At 39.0% G+C, this 22966-nt stretch overlaps 1 protein-coding gene across 3 annotated transcripts; it reads left to right on the forward strand.

The window, feature by feature from the left end:
* The first annotated feature begins 198 nt into the window (after positions 1 to 198).
* On the forward strand, positions 199 to 22881 carry thumpd3 (THUMP domain containing 3). Of its 3 annotated transcripts, none has more exons than XM_061922706.1 (11): positions 199 to 346; positions 6999 to 7109; positions 8114 to 8342; positions 8422 to 8499; positions 9728 to 10168; positions 16352 to 16482; positions 17517 to 17586; positions 17662 to 17777; positions 19043 to 19147; positions 19872 to 19995; positions 21455 to 22881. In XM_061922706.1, the coding sequence occupies exons 3-11, from the start codon at positions 8127 to 8129 to the stop codon at positions 21641 to 21643; spliced, it is 1470 nt and encodes a 489-aa protein (XP_061778690.1). In that variant the 5' UTR covers positions 199 to 346; positions 6999 to 7109; positions 8114 to 8126; the 3' UTR covers positions 21644 to 22881. The 3 variants fall into 3 exon arrangements, with proteins under 3 accessions (XP_061778690.1, XP_061778689.1, XP_061778691.1); XM_061922707.1 differs by lacking the exon at positions 199 to 346 and adding an exon at positions 2786 to 2914; XM_061922705.1 differs by lacking the exon at positions 6999 to 7109 and having other exon boundaries at positions 236 to 346.
* The last annotated feature ends 85 nt before the right edge of the window (positions 22882 to 22966 follow it).

Genomic DNA, 22966 nt, shown 5'->3' on the forward strand with positions numbered 1-22966 from the left:
GATTGCGATGTATACCATGGATTTACTGCTTTGGCACTCGGTTTTCAAAATAAATACAGATGTATTAATTGTGGTAATTAAATGCGACTTAAGTAAGATGTAAACAAAGTGTTTATTTTTAGTTTAGCTGAGTCTTTAAATTTTGGCATGTGACAGACATGTTAAGTTGTATTAAAAATCCTTCCGACCTGACTTCGAGGTGGGGTATGTTTTATTGTGAAGTTCTAGGACCGGTACTCGTTCTGGGTGTTCCTGACTGGAAGAAGCAAACATGTGTCCTCGTGTTTGACAGACTTGCCGGCAAATCAACCGGAATTCACCTCAATATTATTTTCTGCCTTGACAGGTAAGTTAACAGTGGGTTCCTTGCACTGACAAGCCTAATATTGAGATTGACTTTCGTTCAAAACAGAAAGGTTTCGTTCGTTACGAATGATTAGCACGATAACGCTATCATTAGCTTGCTAGAGTCACCACATGCTTGTTGCACTTTAAAGTCTGTTGTCAGGTTGAAGTAGTGTTAATATGTAATGGGACTAATGGATGCCAGGTCCAGACATTGTAACTGCGCTTATGTCATTTTACAATTCTTTCTTCTTCTGTGTAATTCTGTACCTGAATGTTCGGTGTATCAACGCGCTGCCTGACCTAAAATAGTTACCACCTGGCTTTAACCAAGCAAATATGCAGCCTATTGGAGAATTACCATGAGGGTGATTATGTCAACTTGCAACCAGTCACATACTGTATATCTGATAGTGATGTGTGGATCGATATACCACTGATACCAGATCTTTATCAGAATCAGCTTTATTGGCCAAGTATGTACAATACAATTTGTTGCTCAAATATCGATATCAAATCAATACTGTGCTCTAGGGCTGGGCAACATGGCCTTTTTTAAATATTTCGCTATTTTAGGCCATATCGCGATACACGATATATATCTCCATATTTTGCTTTAGCCTTGAATGATCACATGATGCATATAATCACAGCAGTATGATGATTCTGTGTGTCTGCAATATTATATGCTACTTTTAAACTTTCATGCAGAGAGGGAAATCACAACTAAGTCAATCGACCAAAAGTGTATTTATTAAACAGCTATTAAGCAATGGCACAAACATTCATGTCATTTCCAAAACTAAGTCAATTGACCAAAAGTGTATTTATTAAACAGCTATTAAGCAATGGCACAAACGTTCATGTCATTTCCAAAACAGAAAGTGCAAGATTGTCAAAGACATTTTAAGTGTCAAATAAAAATGAGCTGCATAATAGGATATTAAATAGTATTTGTCCTTCGATATGTAGTAGGCTACTACGGACGTTATTAAATTCTGTTGTTGACAATTTTTTTCATACGGTGTTGATCTGGAATTGTTTGCCTCGGCATTTTGATTGTGTGGGCGTGAGGCACCGAACAGAGATGTTGACATACGGAGTTTCAAACACTTCATTCTCTAGCGGGCGATTTTGGAAATTATGCTACATAATAGCAGCAATGCTACTTTTTATAGCGAACGCTTCAGCACCACACTTGACATATTAAAGTTGTCTGTTCGACATATTCCCACTTGAAGCCAAACCACCACCAGATGATGGACTCCCTGCTGTCTTTCTTGGGAATTAATTCTTACTTCATTCGCACCTTCTTTCTCTCTTATTGCCACTCGCATGGCTCCGCTAGCATCACAGCTAACGTTACCCACGCTGCTACCTCTCTACTCAGTGAGGGCGTATACGTATGTGACGTATGTAAGAAAGTGCGCTTGTCTGTGAGAAGGTGAAACAAGTAAGAGCTACAAAAGCCTGTAGTGTAATGCCTGCAGCTAAAAGCCACTGCGTGAGAACGTATACTCGAATATCACGATATAGTCATTGAGACAAACCCACAATATATTGTGTATATCGATATATCACCCAGCCCTCCTGTGCTCAGTCATTCAGGCCATGTCCACATGGCAAAAATGCCTACTTTTCTCTGCGTTTAGGCCCCTTGTCCACACGCAAGCGCATATTTGTGTCTTTAAAATGCACTGTTTTGTAAACACCGGCCTAGGTGTGGAGTGTCAAAACTCTCACCGGTGTTTGCGTCTACACGGCTTGCCTTAAATGAAGACTTGTACTCGTCTGATGACGTAACGGTTGTACGCTGTCATTTCCAAAGTTACATATACAGCAAACAACACTATCTTCTCTCTAGGTCGTGCTCAGACGAGCCTTCCATCGTTATCTCCAGTCATCCCGGTTCTCCATACATCTGGCCAGCTCGTTGGTCCTTTGTGCTCCCGCATCATTCTTGAGTACGTCAACATATGTTACTGTGAGAAGGTCCTCTTGACCAGTTTGCTGGCTGGCAGCTCCTGGTGTCTTATTTTTATTTATTCATATTTTGTCGCTCACCCTGTGTATTCCAGCTTACAGATTCTCATTTGTAACATGTGTACTCTTGCTAATGTTGAGCACTACACGTAGCATTCTGGTGTAGCACCCGTCTAGAGACTTCTGCAGGGTTGGTTTCAGTGTCCAGCATTCACAGCCATATAGGAGAACAGATTCCACAGTCGCGTAGAAGAAGCTGACTTTGATTTGTTGGGGGAGATTGGAGTTCCACACTGGCCATTCTGTTAAGGGCCCTCCATGCAAGTGCCTTCCTCAATTTAAGATCCTGTTTTGTTGAGTTTACCCAAAAGCCCAGGTACTTGAAGTCACTGACTTCCTTCAGAACAGTGGCTCCTGTTGTTGTGAGTGGTGGTTGTTCTGCTTGGATGTTATAGGTGATCACCTCAGTTTTCTTGACATTCAGCCAAAGGCCAAATTTGTCAGACTCTGACTCCACGCTGCACAAGAGCTCCTGTGCTTGTTCCATGTGGTTGGAGAGCAGGCTGATGTCGTCTGCGTAGTTAAGGTCTGTCAAGACTACTGGCTTTAAACACACTAAGAGTACTTAGGCCATGTCCACACGAACACAGAGAGTTTCAAAAACAAATATTGGTGGTTAAACAATATCCATCTACAGAAGTATAGTTTCAAAACGGTCAATGTTTACACACAAACGCATACACTTGCTGTCATGCACATTTTGTCCAATCAGAAGCCTGAAAAAAGCAGCAATATCTGACTTGGTGGCATTAGGTCGTGACTTCAAACCCTGGCCGAGTCATACCAAAGACAATAAAAATGGGACCCATTACCTCCCTGCTTGGCACTCAGCATCAAGGGTTGGAATTGGGGGTTAAATTAACAAAATGATTCCCGGACGCAGCCACTGCTGCTGCCCACTACTCCACTCAACTCCCAGAGGGTGAACAAGCAGATGTGTCAAATGCAGAGCTTAATTTCACCACACCTGGTGTGTGTGTGACAATCATTGCTACTTTAACTTTTTAACTTTATTAGACCTCCTATTATGTTTATTTTGATTGACTTTAGATGAAAAATGACAGTGGTTCTCAACGTTTTTTCAGTGATGTACCCCCTGTGAAATTTTTTTTAATTCAAGTATCCCCTAATCAGAGTAAAGCATTTTTGGTTGAAAAAAAGAGATAAATAAGTAAAATAAAGAACTATGTCATCAGTTTCTGATTTATTAATCATCAAGAGACTTCACCAAGCCAACCCTGGAGAAGTCTCTGGATGGTTGCTACACCAGGTTGCTGCGTGCAGTGCATAACTACAACAAGAGTGCCAACAGAATCCTCTACAAGGGAATACCAAGGGTGAGCGAGAAGATTGCTGTAAGGAGAATAAGACTAGCAGAACACTACCAAAGGCATCGGGAGCTGCCAGCCAGCAAATTGAAGCTGTGGGAACCAACACATGGGCATCGGTCAAGAGGACGTCCCACACTAACATACGTGGACATGCTCAAGGAGGATGCAGGAGCTCAGAGTACCAAGGAACTGGCCAAATGTATGGATAATCGGGATGATTGGAAGCAACGATGGAAGGCTCGTCTGAGGACGACCTAGAGAAATTGTATAACAGTGCAAAATATTGCTCATTTGTAGTGGTCTTTCTTGAACTATTTGGAAAAAAAGATATAAAAATAACTAAAAACTTGTTGAAAAATAAACAAGTGATTCAATTATAAATAAAGATTTCTACACATAGAAGTAATCATCAACTTAAATTGCCCTCTTTGGGGATTGTAACAGAGATCCATCTGGATTCATGAACTTAATTCTGAACATTTCTTTACAAAAGAAGAAATATTTAACATCAATATTTATGGAACATGTCCACAAAAAATCTAGCTGTCAACACTGCATATTGCATTGTTGCATTCATTTTCACAGTTTATGAACTTACATTCATGTTTTGTTGAAGTATTATTCAACAAATATATTCATAAATTATTTTTGAATTGTTGATATTTAAAAAAAAAATCTCACCTACCCCTTGGCATACCTTCAAGTACCCCCAGGGGTACCCGTACCCCCATTTGAGAACCACTGTACAATGACATGTACATTATCTTTAAAACCAGCCTGGACGCACACAGAGCCCTGGAAACGTAAATGCTGCTGAAACCCAACACTCATAGAATTATAACATGTTCAGCAACATGGTGATGTATTACATGTGTAGTGAAGTGTACATTATTTCGAAAATCAGCGTGTACTAACGAACCAAGGAAGCCATTTTGAATGTTTAAGGGAATTATAAAGCATTTAATTATCCATATAGTGATATACAGTAGTACATGTGTAATGAAGTGTATATTGTCTTTAACATCAGTACACACTACAACATGGGTGTCAAACTCTGTCCCGCGGGCCAAATTTGGCCCGCCGTGTAATTTCATTTGGCCTTTGAGGCAATATCAAATTAACATTAGAGCTGGCCCGCCGCTGTAAAACCGCACTCACCACTTTTACTCATACTCGTCAACCCTCCCGATTTTCCCGGGATACGCCCGAAGTTCAGTGCCCCTCCCGAATTTCTCCCGATTTCCACCCGGGCCGTAAAAGCACTGCCTTTGACGTTCTCTACATGTCGCCACGTCCGCTTTTCCTCCATATAAACAGCGTGCCGGCCCACTCACATAATATATGCAACTCATACACACACATAAGTGTATGCAAGGCATACTTGGTCAACAGCCATACAGGTCACACTGAGGGTGGCCGTATAAACAACTTTAACACTGTTACAAATATACGCCACACTGTGAACTCACAGCAAACAAGAATGACAAACACATTTCGGGAGAACATCCGCACCGTAACACAACATAAATACAATATAAACACAACTGAACAAATACCCAGAACACCTTGCATCATTTACTCTTCCGGGATGCTACAATATACACCCCCGCTACCACCAAACCCCGCCCCAACTCAAACCCGCCGCCGAGAAGAAGCATTCAATTTGTATTTTTATTTTATTTGATATGCCATTGATATTTTTTAATTATTACTATTTAAAACTCGATTTTGCATCTCACTATAAAGTTATATAAGCCTTGCTTGGTCAATATTCATTGCAAAACTTGTTTGGGTCCCTATTAAAGGATTAATTTGTTCAACCTCGGCCCGCGGCTTCGTTCAGTTTTAAATTTTGGCCCACTCCGTATTTGAGTTTGACACCCCTGCACTACAAGGACGACCCTACATTATGTTTTTTTAGTTGCTTGGTTTCTTTTTAAATGTGTGCATTTACAAAAATTTTAAAAAGACACGTAAGTTAACTTCATGATTTGTCGTTATATAAGGACTCAAAACATAAGATAATGTTGCACCTTTCTAAAAGTCTTTGTCCATGGTGACAAAGTAAGTTTCTTACAAGTATCATCCCTGTAGGACGACAAATAGCTAAACATGCTTGACTACACACCGGCGTCACAATATAAACAAACGCCATGGGTGTTTGACATCCACTGTAATGATACCAAGTACAGGAGCGTATGTAGTCGATACTGCTTTGTAGGGCTGGGCGATATGGCCTTTTTTTAATATCGCAATATTTTTAGGCCATATCGCGACATACGATATATAACTCAGTATTTTGCCTTAGCCTTGAATGAACACTTGATACATATAATCACAGCAGGATGATGATTCTGTGTGTCTACATTAAAACACTGTTGTTCATACTGCATTAATATATGCTCATTTTAAACTTTCATGCAGGGAGGGAAATCACAACTAAGTCAATTGATCAAAACTTATTTGTTAAAGTTATTAGCAGGTGACTTTTCAAATGATGCTACATATTAGCAGTAATGCTACTTTTGGTAGCAACGCTTGTGCCCCACACTTGACAAATTAAAGTTGTATATTTGACATATTCCCACTTGAAGCCGAACCACCGCCAGACGATGAACCCCGTGCTGTTTTTTTGGGAATTAATTCTTCCTTCATTTGTTACCAGATTCGCATCTTCTTTCGCACCTTCGCAACACTCCACTAGCATCACAGCTAATGTTAGCCACGCTGCTACTTCTCTGCTGGGCGAGGGCGTGTACGTATGTGACGTATGACGTGACAGTATGTGTCGTGTATAAGAACCTGCGCTTACACTCTGTGAGAAGGAGACACAAAAAGGAGTGGGAAGAGTCTGTAGTGTAATGCCCTCAGCTAATAGCAACTGCGTGAGAACATATACTTGAATATTACCATATAGTAATTTTCTATATTGCACAGAGACAAACCCGCGATATATCGCCCAGCCCTATTGCTGTGATTACATTGATATGCTTTATTGTCACACAATCTTTTTTCCTTTTTTGTAACTGTTCGTGTTGACATGGCCTCAGTCTGTCATTTGTTTTCCAAGAAATTACTGGCAATTAAAATGAGTCACTCAGAATTATAAAACAGCGTGTGTTTGTATCCTTTTATTGTAGACTATTTTGAGACACTACATACACAGTTGAATATAAATGAGCGCATTCAGTGAAGAATAACGCCATCATTTGTTTTGCCCTGATATTTTATATCGTTTGAAGATGATTTGCCAATACACTGCTTTTTACATTTTTACAGGCACATTTGGTATTTGCAGAGAAGCATCGGATTGGTATTGCCGATACTAGCCTGACTTCAGATTGGCAAAAAAAAACAGTAGTATAGCACATTACTACTGACTGATACAAGGTGAGTACTACGGTGGCCGACAGGGGCAAAAGTTTGGCAACGTTCGAACAGAAATTATCATATAACATAAGGGAATGCTGCAATTACATAAATGATGCAAAAGAAAATTAATGCAAATGGCGAAAGGACATTGACACAATTTAAACTTTAACCGCTTCTTGAGAGAAATGTAAGAAATTAATGCAATGAAAAAAAAGTCAGCCAGACTGCGTAGAAATAAGCCGCTTTGTAATGCCTCAACTTGACCAAGTCTATGACTCAAAACAGTAGTTGAAATATTGCTTTGAATTCTCCATCCAAAAAACCAACATCCATCCATCCATTTTCTACCGCTTTTTCCGTTTGGGGTCGCCGGGGGTGCTGGAGCCTATCTCGGCTGCATTCGGGCTGAAGGCGGCGTACACCCTGTTAAGTCGCCACCTCATGATGGACATATAACATTCACATTCACACACTAGGGCCTATTTAGTGTTGCCAATCAACCTATCCCCAGGTGCATCTTTTTGGAGGTGGGAGGAAGCCTGAGTACCTGGAGGGAACCCACGCAGTCACGGGAAGAACATGCAAACTCCACACAGAAAGATCCCAAGCCCAGGATCGAACCCAGGACCTTTGTATTTGAGGCACACGCACTAACCCCTGGGCCACCGTGCCGCCAAAAAAACAACATGCCTTTTGAAAACAAAAACTAACTTTTAGATCTATGTAATAATGTGCAGCATTTAGAGCGATCGCGGTATAGTTGGTTTCAACCTCTGTAGTTACAGCCGCAGTTCACCCCCACGGGTTGCGGGTAGCTTGCACGTTCTTGGTTTTGGATCATTTCTGTGTTTGGCTCGTTTGCCCTTATTGACTGTAGAAAACATCTTAAATCATTAAAACTACTTAAATAACTGACCAATGTGGTCAGTAGGGGAATTCTGTGCAATGAAACAAGTCTTATATGTACATGATCTTGGTGAAAATGTATGCAATTCTGGACAATAGTGTACATTTTGTTTCAGGACATTTACAGACATGTCTTCCTCGGAAGATTGTCCTCTCGAGCAGGCCCTTCATGGGAGTGAGCCTTCGAATGAATCCACTGTCACCGTCACCATTGGCGCAACTGTGCCCACAGGCTTCGAACACACTGCTGCAGAGGAGATCTACGAGAAGATTGGGGTAGAAGCCCGCATTAGCAAAGGCCGAGGTCGTATTTACTTTCCTGTGGCTACTGACAACCTTTCTCAGGTAAACTGTGAATTACAGATTGAAAATGTGGACCGGCTGTTGCTGAGGCTTCTGACTATAAATCCGGTTGTGCCCGTAGGTTCATCTCCTGAGGTCTGTAGACAACCTGTTTGTGGTGGTAGAGGAATTTGACAATTACCAATTCAAAGAATCAAAGGTATGTCATCTTTGTAATGACTGTCCACAGCATTACACATATCTGCCAACTCTTCCGGATTCTGTGGAAGACCCCCGGAAAATAAACTTGTCTAAAGACTTTCTGACTCAATTAAATAAAGTCCTGGATTTTGAAGTTTTGGTGAGAATATACAAAATTATACTAAATTTATAAATCAAATTGTGAAAATAAAAACTACATATTGTGTTAATGTGTTATAGTAAGCCCGCGATCAAAGCACTGTGTACGTAGTACATCTAGCTAGCTTGTTGTATCGATCGCTCGTAACGTAGCAAACGCATCGGTTCTGACCATAATTATGGGCACTGACGGGATAAAGACCCTGCCAAAGCCAGAGGTGAGACAAAGCAGATCCAGAGTGTATTCAAGTATGTCTTGTAGAAATATTTAACAAGTTTAGTCCTTAGAAGAACACACGAGTCATACGGGATATGCATGATTAGTGGTTTTTTTTAAGTCTGTTCCCAAAAATAGAGTCCTTTTGTCACATAAAGGTTCTTTGACTAGCATAAAATATGACTTTTTGACTATACAGTGTTATCCATTTGCTGAGAGAAAAACATGGAAGTGTTACATCACATGTACTAAATAAACACTTATGGTACATGTCTTGCACCCTGATGGAAAATGCAACAGTTTTGTTAAATATTCCTTTAAAACTAGTTGCATATCCTGATCTTTTTGTATATTGTCATGTTTTTAAAAATGTATACTGATTTGTCTAGTGTTTTTGTAACATCATGCACATTTGTAGTTATAAAGTAAGTATAAGATTGTGTATTACAAAATGATGCATTAGGAGTGCATATTAGTAAAAAAAAAAATATATTCTGTCAGAATTCTGATCATTGATCCCAAAGCCAAATTCTAAGCATTTTATTGCAGTTGCAAAAAATTTACCTGAAACAGTGCTGTCAGTCACTTGGTGGTTGTAGGAGACATCTACTGGATTGCGAACACCGCATTTTGGCAGCTGTGCGTGTGTATATTATTAATCAAAAAGTTAAGATTATTTTAGAAATCTAATTAGTAGAGGTGGCAATTATTTTATTCAATAGCTTTAATGAAAAAAAAAAAATTAACTATAAAGAGTGCGGCATGTCATTTGAAAATTGGGGGAGGAGGGCGGGTGTGTAAGGAGATTTACTGGATTGCAAACACAAAAATAGGATCTATTCATATTATGTATTCAATTTTTTTTACTTAGGAGGATACTTTAATGGAGTTGCAACAGCTTGCTTCTAAACTCCCATGGACCATCCCCTTGGAGGTGTGGAAACTGAACAGCACTTTCAAAAAGAGGAAAGGCCACCGTAAAGCAGCGACCGGCACAAAAGTCAAACCAAGCAACGACAACGGTCACACAATCGTGGCTGAAGCCAAGCAGCAGGAACAAGCCCAGAAGCCACCTGTAGCTGAGGAGCTGAACAAGGCAGAGGAGATGCCAGACGCTGAGACCACAGCACAGACGGACCCTGGGGAAGCGGCAGAAGCAACACCCGACCCTAAAATAACAAAGTTTCGTGTGACGTGCAATCGCGCTGGTGACAAACACAGCTTTTCTTCCAACGAGGCAGCGAGAGACTTTGGTGGAGCTGTGCAGGAGTTTTTCCAGTGGAAAGCAGATATGACCAAGTTTGATGTTGAGGTAGGCAACTCCTTTGTTCTGACCAAAATCAAGACTGAACGGACAAAAAAATATTTGCCTGGTCAAGTGATTTAGATAAAACTAATCTTTAGGTAAACAAGTCGAATATTTTATTTTATTTTACCTACCTAACTTGGTAACGTGTCCCTTTTGCAGTACACATATATATATATATATATATATATATATATATATATATATATATATATATATATATAATTTTAAGTGGATAACTTGCACAATCAGTGGCTGACTAAATACTTTTTTGCATAGAGGAAGTATATGTATATATATATATATATATACACATACACACACACACACAGTGGGGCAAAAAAGTATTTAGTCAGCCACTGATTGTGCAAGTTCTCCCACTTAAAATGATGAGAGGTCTGTAATTTTCATCATAGGTACACTTCAACTGTGAGAGACAAAATGTGAAAAAAAAAATCCAGCAATTAACATCGTAGGAAGTTTAAATAATTTATTTGTAAATTATGATGGAAAATAAGTATTTGGTCAATAACAAAAAATCAACTCAATACTTTGTAATATAACCTTTGTTGGCAAAAACAGAGGTCAAACGTTGACTCTAGGTCTTTACCAGGTTTGCACACACAGTAGCTGGTATTTTGGCCCATTCCTCTATGCAGATCTTCTCGAGAGCAGTGATGTTTTGGGGCTGTCACCGAGCAACACAGACTTTCAACTCCCTCTTCAGATTTTCTATGGGGTTAAGGTCTGGAGACTGGCTAGGTCACTCCAGGACTTTCATATGCCTCTTATGAAGCCACTCCTTCGTTGCCCGGGCGGTGTGTGTGGGATCATTGTCATGCTGGAAGACCCAGCCACGTTTCATTTTCTAAGCTCTCACTGATGGAAGAAGGTTTTGGATCAAAATCTCACGATACATGGCACCAAAGCATGATGTGTCCACCCCCATGCTTCACAGTAGGTGTGGTGTTCTTGGGACGCAACTCGGTATTCTTCTTCCTCCAAACACGACAAGTTGAGTTTATACCAAAAAGTTTCTATTTTGGTTTCATCTGTCCACATGACATTCTCCCAATCCTCTGCTGTAACATCCATGTATCCATTTTGGTATAAACTCAACTCGTCGTGTTTGGAGGAATAAGAATACTGAGTTGCATCCCAAGAACACCATACCTACGGTGAAGCATGGGGGGGAAACATCATGCTTTGTGGCTGTTTTTCTGCTAAGGGGACAACACGATTGATCCGTGTTAAAGAGAATGAACGGGGAAAAATATCGTGAGATTTTGAGCCAAAATCTCCTTCCATCAGTGAGAGCTTTGAATGGTGGACCAAATACTTATTTTCCACCATAATTTAAAAATAAATTCTTTAAAATTCCTACAATGTGAATTCCTGGATTTTTTTTCACATTCTGTCTCTCACAGTTGAAGTGTACCTATGATGAAAATTACAGACCTCTGTCATCATTTTAAGTGGGAGAACTTGCACAATCAGTGGCTGACTAAATACTTTTTTGCCCCACTGTACACACACATATATATGTACTGTATGTATATATATATATATATACTGTGTATATATATATATATATGTGTGTATATATATATATATATATATGTGTATATATATATATATATATATATGTGTGTGTATATATATATATATGTATATATATATATATATATATATATATATATATATATAATTGTATGTATATAAATGTGTAGGTGTATATATATATATGTGTGTGTGTGTGTATATGTATATATATATATATATATATATATATATATATATATATACATATGTATGTGTGCATATGTACATATGTGTATGTATGTATGTGTGTGTATATTTTCACGTTAGGTGCATGTCCACTGTATGAGAGATAACCTAAAAAGAAAAATCCAGAAATCACAATTTATGATTTTTTTAACAATTTATTTGTGTGATACAGCTAAAAATAAGTATTTGAACACCAACATTAATATTTGGTAGAGTAGCCTTTGTTTGCAATTACAGAGGTCAAACGTTTCCTATAGTTCTTCACAAGGTTTGCACAGACTGCAGGAGGGATTTTGGCCCACTCCTCCACACAGATCTTCTCTAGATCAGTCAGGTTTCTGGGCTGTTGCTGAGTAACACAGACTTTCAGCTCCCTCCAAGGATTTTCAATTGGATTTAGGTCTGGAGACTGGTTAGGCCACTCCGGAACCTTGATATGGTTCTTACGAAGCCCCTTCTTGGTTTTTCTGGCTGTGTGCTTTGGGTCATTGTCATGTTGGAAGATCCAGCCACGACTCATCTTCAATGATCTGACTGAGGGAAGGAGGTTTTTGGCCAAAATCTCACAATACATGCTGGCTGTCATCCTCTCCTTAATAAAGTACAGTCGCCCTGTCCCATGAGCAGAAAAACACCCCCAAAGCATGATGCTGCCACCCCCATGCTTCACAGTAAGGATGGTGTTCTTGGGATGCTACGCATCATTCTTCTTCCTCCAAACACGCTTAGTGGAATTATGACCAAAAAGGTCAATTTTGGTCTCATCTGTCCACAAAACTTTCTCCCATGACTCCTCTGGATCATCCAAATGGTCATTGGCAAACTTAAGACGGGCCTTAACATGTGCTGGTTTAAGCAGGGGCACCTTTCGTGCCATGCATGGTTTCAAACCATGTCTTAGTGTATTACCAACAGTGACCATGGAAGCAGTGGTCCCAGCTCTTTTCAGGTCATTGACCAAGTCCTGCCGTGTAGTCCTGGGCTGATTCCTCACCTTTCTTAGCATCATTGAGACCCCACGAGGTGATATCTTACATGGGGCTCCACTCCGATTGAGATTGACCGTCATGTTTAGCTTCTTCAATTGCTCCAACATTGGACCTTTTTTCACCAAGCTGCTTGGCAATTTCCTCAGAGCCCTTTCCATCCCTGTGGAGTTGTACAATTTTGTCTCTGGTGTCTTTGGACAGCTCTTTGCTCTTAGCCATGCTGAATGTTTGGGTCTTACTGATTGTATGGGGTGGACAGGTGTCTTTATGCAGCTAACAACCTCACACAGGTGCATCCGATTCAGGATAATACAGTGGAGTGGAGGAGGACATTTAAAGGCCGACTAACAGGTCTTTGAGGGTCAGAATTCCAGCTGATAGACATGTGTTCAAATACTTATTTTCAGCTGTATCACACAAAAAAAATTGTTAAAAAGTCATAGATTGTGATTTCTGGATTTTTCTTTTTAGGTTATCTCTCATGCAGTGGACATTCACCTACTGTGAAAATTTCAGACCCCTCCATGATTTGTAAGTGGGAGAACTTGCAAAATAGCAGGGTGTTCAAATACTTATTTTCTTGACTGTATATATGTAAATATATATATATATATATATATATGTATGTATATACAAACCCCGTTTCCATATGAGTTGCAAAATTGTGTTAGATGTAAATATAAACGGAATACAATGATTTGCAAATCATTTTCAACCCATATTCAGTTAAATATGCTACAAAGACAACATATTTGATGTTCAAACTGATACATTTTTTTGTTGTTGCAAATAATCATGAACTTTAGAATTTGATGCCAGCAACACGTGACAAAGAAGTTGGGAAAGGTGGCAATATATACGGATAAAGTTGAGGAATGCTCATCAAACACTTATTGGGAACATCCCACAGGTGTGCAGGCTAATTGGGAACAGGTGGGTGCCATAATTGGGTGTAAAAACAGCTTCCCAAAAATTTTTCAGTCTTTCACAAGAAAGTATGGGGCAAAGTACACCCCTTTATCCACAACTGCGTGAGCAAATAGTCAAACAGTTTAAAAACATTTCTCAAAGTGCAATTGCGAGAAATTTAGGAATTCCAACATCTACGGTCCATAATATCATCAAAAGGTTCAGAGAATCTGGAGAAATCACTCCACGTAAGGGGCCGGAAACCAACATTAAATGACCGTGACCTTCGATCCCTCACATGGCACTGTATCAAAAACCGACATCAATCTCTAAAGGATATCACCACATGGGCTCAGGAACACTTCAGAAAACCACTGTCACTAAATACAGTTCATTGCTACATCTGTAAGTGCAAGCGCTACTATGCAAGGCGAAAGCCATTTATCAACAACATTCAGAAACGCCGTCGGCTTCTCTGGGCCCCAGATCAAATAAGGTGTACTGATGCAAAGTGGAAAAGTGTTCTGTGGTCTGACGAGTCCACATTTCAAATTATATTTGGAAACTGTGGACGTGGTGTCCTCTGGAACAAAGAGGAAAATAACCATCCGGATTGTTATAGGCGCAAAGTTAAAAAAACAGCATCTGTGATGGTATGGGGGTGTATTAGTGCCCAGGGCATGGGTAACTTACACATCTGTGAAGGCACCATTAATGCTGAAAGGTACATACAGGTTTTGGAACAACATACAGGTGCTGTTCATATTATTAGAATATCATGAAAAAGTTTATTTATTTCAGTAATTATATTCAGAACGTGAAACTTACATATTATATCAATTCATTACACACAGTGATATATTTGAAATGTTTATTTCTTTAAATTTTTAATGATTAGTACTGACAATTACTGAAAATCCCAAATTCAATATCTCAGAAAATTTGAATATTAGTTACGACTAGTACCAAAAAATATTTTTTAGAAGTGTGGGCCAACTGAAAAGTATGAACATGGAAAGTTTCAGCATGTACGGCAATCAATACTTAGTTGCAGCTCATTTTGCCTGAATTGCTGCGTGGCATGGAGTCGACCAGTCTGTTGCACTCCTCAGGTGTTATGAGAGCCCAGGTTGCTTTAATAGTGGCCTTCAGCTCTTCAGCATTGTTGGGTCTGGCATCTCGCATCTTCCGCTTCACAATACCCCATAGGTTTTCTATGGGGTTAAGGTCAGGTGAGTTTGCAGGCCATTCAAGAACAGGGATACCATGGTCCTTAAACCAGGTACTGGTAGATTTGGCACTGTGTTCGCCTTTATTAATGTGCTTGGACACAGAGCTCTGGGAACATCCAACCTCTTTGGCAATTACTTTTTGTGTCTTGCCCTCCTTCTTTAAAGTATCAATGGTCATCTTTTGGACAGTTGTCAAGTCAGCAGTTTTCCCCATGATTGTGTGTCATACAGAATCAAACCGAGAGACCATTTAAAGGCTTTTCCAGGTGTTTTGAGTTATTTAGCTGATTAGAGTGTGGCACCAGGTGTCTTCAATATCTGACCTTTTCACCATATTCTAATTTTCTGAGATGTTAAATTTGGGGTTTTTATTGGTTGTCAGCTATAATCATCTCCTTTTTGGCAAAAAACACTTGAAATGTATCAGTCTGTTTGGAATGAATGTATACATTCTACAAGTTTGACTTTCTAAATGGAATTAATGAAATAAATAAACTTTTTCATGATATTCTAATAATATGACCAGCGCCTGTAAGCTGCCATCTAAGCGCCGTCTTTTTCATAGATGCCCCTGCTTATTTCAGCAAGACAATGCCAAGCCACATTCAGCCTGTGTTACAACAGCTTGGCTTCGTAAAAAAAGAATGCGGGTACTTTCCTGGCCCGTCCGCAGTCCAGACCTGTCTCCCATCGAAAATGTGTGGCGCATTATGAAGCGTAAAATACGACAGTGGAGACCCCGGACTGTTGAACGACTGAAGCTCTACATAAAACAAGAATGGGAAATAATTCCACTTTCAAAGCTTCAACAATTAGTTTCCTCAGTTCCCAAACATTTATTGAGTGTTGTTAAAAGAAAAGGTGATGTAACACAGGTGTGAACATGCCCTTTCCCAACTACTTAGTCACTTGTTGCAGCCATGAAATTCTAAGTTATTAGTTGCAACAAAAAAAAAGTTTATGAGTTTGAACATCAAATATCTTGTCTTTGTAGTGCATTCAATTGAATATGAGTTGAAAAGGATTTGCAAATTATTGCATTCCGTTTATATTTACATCTAACACAATTTCCCAACTCATATGGAAACGGGGTTTGTATGTATATATATATATATATATATATATATATATATATATATATATATATATATATATATATATATACTGCTTAACATTTTAACATGGACCAACCTATGTTGACATTATTTTGATGAAGCTCTTGCATTGAATGAATTGAATGTCATATGCATGTATAATGTGTCCTCCTGCAGGTCTTACTGAATATACATGATGTTGAGATAGTTGTTGGCATTGCGCTCACTGAAGAGAGTCTTCACAGAAGGAACATCAGTCACTTTGGACCCACCACATTGAGGTCCACCTTGTGCTATGGTATGCTCAGGTACAGTTTCCATTTGTTTTTTTGTACGTGTGATCTTACCTGACACTACACAGTAGGTTAGGCTTTGGGTTCAATATATAATGAATACAACGTTGCATGAATCATATTAAATGGTGGCTATGACAAAAAAAAATAGTAAGAAAGAATTGAAACATTAAAGTTAATTTTTTAGCCACAAGAGGGTACTAGTGGCCTATTCTATTACTGACAGTCACTGTTATGATTGTGCCACACATGAAGTACTCACTCCATCACGCGTTAAAGTTTGAGGCTATACTCTGTCACATAATTTTTTTAAAGCATATTCTACGTATTTATTGCCTGAATCAGTCATTTTCCAAGCCTAAAAAAATGCCAAATGAGCTAAAAAAATCCACTAAATGAGAGCAAACCATGTTCAGTATCATGGCCACTGATTGGCTCAGCCGTACTTTATTGGATAAAAAGTGCACAAGTGACTATGTTTATGGTATTTCTTGTCTAGAGGTCATACTGCACCAGTGTTTCTTAACCATAGGAATGTAATATGTGTTTTTCAGCTGTGGTCTGTATATTCAGCAGCGGTACTCAGTTGTTATACATTTTTCCATCACTTGTGGTAGTAATGACAGTATAAAACATACAGAAAAACTCTGGCACTATTTACTGTATATGTACAGTATATGTGTATACCGGACAGGTGGTTGGGGACAACTGTTCTAATGTATTTAGAAGGTCGTAAGGTTATGCTTTAGCTATGAACATATACAATTTATAATAGTCCTACTTAGCGGAATTTCATATATCACGGAAAAGCCTGGAACAAATAATCAGCAATAAACGAGGGATTACTCCACAGCCATTTGTCTCTCTGAAAAAGACCACCTAAACCATTTCACTGGCTAATTCTTTAAATTGCAACTCATTGATCTATTCTTCAAACATGCAGACACAACACAGCAATGATGAGCTTCTTGTTTTAAGCTTTTGTAAATAGTTACGCCTGAGTGCATCCTGTTTGCTGTTTATATTTGTATCTTATTTTGTGCTGACAGGCTGTGTAAACCTCAGGTGTCAGACGTTATACTTGATCCAATGTGTGGAACTGGAGCCATACCTTTGGAGGTAAGAAGACTTTTGTCCCAACCACATGATGATTTGTGATAGTGCCGTCTGATGAGGTTGTGTTTTTGCCATCAGGGGGCATTGGAGTTTCCTGCTTCATTTTACATTGCAGGAGACAACAACGACATGGCGGTGAACCGCACAATCAACAATGTGTGTCACATCCAGAAAAGGAAGGCTGAAAAGGGCAGGTGAGAGCAGACCACTGGGCAAAGAGGGGTCAGGTTTTCAGTTTTACATGTTCTATCAGTGACATTTTTAGGTTTACTGTGCTCTGATAATGATACAGCCAATATTGTCTAAATAGCAAACGTAAAAGAGTGGCAAGATATTTGTGTTGCCTTGATTTATGAACTTTAATGGATCTTGAACATGGTTCTTAAATTGATAAGTTTGTTTCGTGAAGCAAATTTCTTCAACGAAAAACAAAGTAAAGATGAATAATGGGTTCCAGTCTCAAAAAAATGTCATATTTTAGTGAAGGTTTGTTGACTTTTAACACTATATAAAGGACTGTACATTAATGTATATCAAACAAACATAACAAAAGGTTGATTGGGCAACTTTCTTCTTCTTTCAAGCCAAAACAACAACAAGCCTAATAGTCCTGTATGTGCTGCTCTGCGAGCGCGCACACGCGGGTGCACGGACACACACACACACACACACACACACACACACACACACACACACACACACACACACACAGTCCCTTTGGTGCACTCACAAACGATCATTAATCACAAAAATCCTTAATTTATACAACCTTATTGCTACAATAATAAACATTTTTAAAAAGTATATTATATTATATTTACATCGGCAAAGGAGCAGACATAGGGAGAGAAGGGAGAGGTTGGGTGGGTCTGCTCTTGAATGAGAGGTAGTCTGGTTTGGCATCTTTTTCCAGAAAAGTCCGGTCTCGTTAGTTAAAACTTGCTGTGGCATGAAGCCTGCTTTGTTAATTCTTCCATACTTGCCAGCGCCATTAATGTACTCCTCGTAAATCTTTTTTTTTTTTTTTTTTTTTTTTTTTTTTTTTTTTTTAATCCACAGCGACTCAACCCCTTTTTCCCAAGCTGGTCCCTTGTCTTTTGGAGATACATATTTAGTTTAAAAATTGACTAAACCTCTTCAAACGGTGAACAAACACAGAAAAGGCACACGCTGAAGCACAGAGAAGTCACTAGTAGTGCACTGTACTGCGTCACAAAACTGCTGCAGGTGCGACATAGATTGAATGAATACAGAAACATGGTTTGCACACAGAGGCCTATTAGGCACGATCTAAAACTTTGTGAATAAGGGGGTTCTTAAATCTGGATTCCACTGTATTTGTATTGCTCATAGTCAACCCCAGTGGCGGTAGCATCGAGGTCTTGGGCTGCATGATTGCTGGACAGCTGCAGTTCATCGTACATTTACTGTATTGGTCTGTCTGTATGTTTAACTACAGTTCACCCGGACTGCCCATTGACACCGTACGCTGGGATTTGAGCAGTTTACCCATGAAGTCCAGCTCTGTTGACATCCTCATCACCGACATGCCCTTTGGAAAAAGGTAAAAGAATAATTTAAAAAAACCTTTGGACCAGTGGTTCTCAAATGGGGGTACGCGTACCCCTGGGGGTACTTGAAGGTATGCCAAGGGGTACGTGAGATTTTCTAAAAATATTCTAAACATATCAACAATTCAAAAATTCGCTATAAATATATTTATTGAATAATACTTCAACAAAATATGAATGTAAGTTCATAAACTGTGAAAAGAAATGCAACAATGCTAGATTTTTTGTGGACCCTTTTTCATAAATATTGATGTTAAAGATTTATTTTTTGTGAATAAATGTTTTGAATTAAGTTCATGAATCCAGATGGATCTCTAATTACAATCCCCAAAGAGGGCACTTTAAGTTGATGATTACTTCTAAGTGTAGAAGTCTTCATTTTTAATTGAATCACTTGTTTCTATTTCAACAAGTTTTTAGTTATTTTTATATCTTTTTTTCCAAATAGTTCAAGAAAGACCACTACAAATGAGCAGTATTTTGCACTGTTATACAATTTAATAAATCAGAAACTGATGACATAGTGCTGTATTTTTCTTCTTTATCTCTTTTTTTCAACCAAAAATACTTTGCTTTAATTAGGGGGTACTTGAATTAAAAAAATGTTCACAGGGGGTACATCACTGAAAAAGGTGGAGAACCACTGCTTTAGACCACATAATGTTTTAAAAGTCAAACTATGTATGAGGAAGGATAATGAGATTTTTTTGTTCAAAGGATGGGCTCCAGGAAGAAGAATTGGGACCTTTACCCCTCCTGCTTGAGAGAAATGGCCCGTGTGTGCAGGCCAGGGTCAGGGAAGGCTGTCTTGTTGACGCAGGACAAAAAATGCTTTTCCAAGGTATCGTCATTTGCCTCATGCAAATATCACTTCCACAAAACACTGGAAGTGACTGATGTGTAATCAGGTGGCAAAAAAAAGCACAGTTGACCTCTTGTGGTTTCTAAGAAATTCATCAACAGCAGTGTTAGCTTGTGGCATCGACTGAGGCTCATCCATCTGTCGCTGCCACATGCACACCTGTGAAGAATCCTCTCAAGGGGATCTGTGCCGCTGCAAGGGAGCTGCTTGTGTCTGTGCAGATGTAATTAATTTCCGACTCCGTTAATTATTGATTACCAGTGTTGACGCGTGGGTTTTAAGTGAGATACTGTCTCTGTGACTATATACATCTAAAGATGCTTCTGTGACGTGGATGCAGGGCTGGCTTTAAAGCATTGTTTTTTACGGGAAATGAAGAAAATATGAATCTGTTTCAGGTTCAAACAAGTGTAAAGAATAAGTTAACAAATGGCAATATTATATGCCGTAAATAAGTAGTGTCAGAAGTTTTTTTATTGGTAAAATATTGTTAAAAAATAGATACAATAAAACTAATATGCAGAAATAAGGCTTCATGTAAGAAGAAAAGTTAAAAATGTTGATGCTAATAACCAAGCTGACATGCAAGCTGTTTACTTATTCAAAAATATCGTCTGGTTTTAGTCTTTAAAAAAAAAAAATTAATTATCAAAATGGGCAGTTGGCCGCATGGAGTGAGTAGATATCATCTAATATGTAGAATTGGCCATGCGAGCGAAAAATCTGAAACAATATATGTTTGGAAATTCATATACATTTTTTTAAATACAGTGGTACCTTGGTGACAAGGTAAATTGTTTCACTGATGCAGTTCGTACTTAAAAAAAAAAACTTGTTTAGCGAAACGATGCTTGGCCGAGCACAATTTTAACATCTTACATGCCTTTTGAAAATACACTTTTGAATAAGTAATATATTTTTTAAAAACAATATAATATGATGTAGTACAAACAAACAGTTCATGAAGTAATATAATGATGAAAACATTACCAGAATAACACATAATGAACAGCATTTAACTTGGAGAGCAGACCTCTTCTGTACTGTATCTCCTTCAAGCTGCTTCTCCGTCAAACACACAAATGGGAAACACTTACCCTGGCTATAATTACTACATTTATTGTAAAAACGACTGAAGTGTATATTACAATATTCATGTTTGTATCAATGATACTTGCCACAAAAGTCTCAAAAGACCACCAACAGAACACATTGACATCTAAAAGTGTATAATCAATCAAAAGTTTTGGCAGACAGCTTTGGACACAAGTCCAGTAACTGCAATGGTTATTGTTCATCTTCTCACGTTCTTCTTGTGTCAGGGCTGCTCCTCTGAGGCAGTAAACATTCCCTGCGCCTCTACAGCTGTATTTGTCTCAACATCTTGTTTTACACGACATACAAGTTTCGCTCTCACCGAGATTTATGTTGTCTGCAGGCCCTGTCAAGGATGGGAGGACTGTGGAAGAAGCAGCACACTGTTTGGGTCAATGTCGGGGGTTTGCATGCTGGAGTGTTTCTGTTGCGACGGACCAGCGGTGTGTTTGGTCAAACTCCTGAAGATGTCTATGAATCACCAGCGACGGCACGCACACAAGGAGACCACCATGACGCAAAGCCCTGTTAGGTTGCAGCTTTACCCTAAGGCCATGTATGTTGGATCAACATAATTTAAATTTATGAGCTGTTTTTATCTTTTCTTATTTTTTATTTAGTTCTCAAGAGGCCAAACAAAAGTTGACTCAATTTACGTTACCTTCATGTTCAGCAATCAAATGTACACCTGCACAACCTAATGACATCCAATATCGTCAAAGAATAGTCATGTGAAAAAAAAATAAGACACCTCAGTGACATTTCAACAATTCTGTATTGTCATGTTTTCCATACATGCAAGACATGCGGAAGAATTGAGATGCCGTTTCTCGCTCACCCTGTACTCTTGAGCACATTTTCAAGCTTGGGGAGAGCATGGCCTCTGTGTCCACACTTGTCGCAGAGCCGTTTCCATCCATTTTCTACCGCTTGTCCCTTTTTGGGGTCGCGGGGGGTGCTGGAGCCTATTTGTCCTTACAAAAACCAAAAAAGGAAAAATGGTACTGTATCTTTGCAAAACAAAACTACCTGCAATTCAAGTCCAAAATAAGGAATGCTAGTATTGACTCATTTTGTACTTCACTGAAGTCCCCAAGACTGACAAGAGCCCCTCTCCAGCTACCAGAGCCTCGCCAGGGCAAAGGATTTGTGACTCCCCCTACGGCTTGACGGCTTGTGGTCTGAATGCTTTGATACGCGTGCCTGTGTGCATGTGGTACACATGTTCTCGAAATTGGATAGTCATTTGACAAATTGTCAATGACTTACGGACAAGTAGTTTCTTGATTGCGGCCATGTTTTTTGTTTCATTCAGATAAACACTCTGAAGTTACAGTGGGTGTGTTGAGCACATTGGTTTGTGTGAGAAGTTTCACTCAGTACAACTGATGGGTTTAAAGTGGCCCAGACAACTTGGTAAGGCGGCATGTTTTGACAAATGCAGCGGTTTAGGTGAATTGTGTTTTATACCGTGTGGTGCTCTAATTTTGTTTCACATGACATGACCATGATAAGAGGAACATCAACAAATAGGGTAATTATTCACCTCTGCAAACCATGACAAAAATGAGCTAATTAATAAATTGATAGCTCTTGGACATTGTGATCCATAAAAACTTGAATTCGAGATTTGTTATCTGGGTCTTTTTTAAGTTGTGCAAGTGTACCTAAAGGAGTGGCCTATCGACTCTTAGGTCATTCAATTAAGGGCACTCGAGGAAACACACAGACATTGTAAATGGGTCTTAATAAAAAAACCTGTAATTGCAAGAGTACTTGTCTCTGGTAATTTGAGTGGTTTGAATCCAGTAAATCCAAACCAGGAAGTTCAGAAGAAAACCCACAGTGACGTTGA

The sequence above is a fragment of the Nerophis ophidion genome, linkage group LG16, assembly GCF_033978795.1.
Source record: "Nerophis ophidion isolate RoL-2023_Sa linkage group LG16, RoL_Noph_v1.0, whole genome shotgun sequence".
Lineage (NCBI taxonomy): Eukaryota > Metazoa > Chordata > Actinopteri > Syngnathiformes > Syngnathidae > Nerophis > Nerophis ophidion.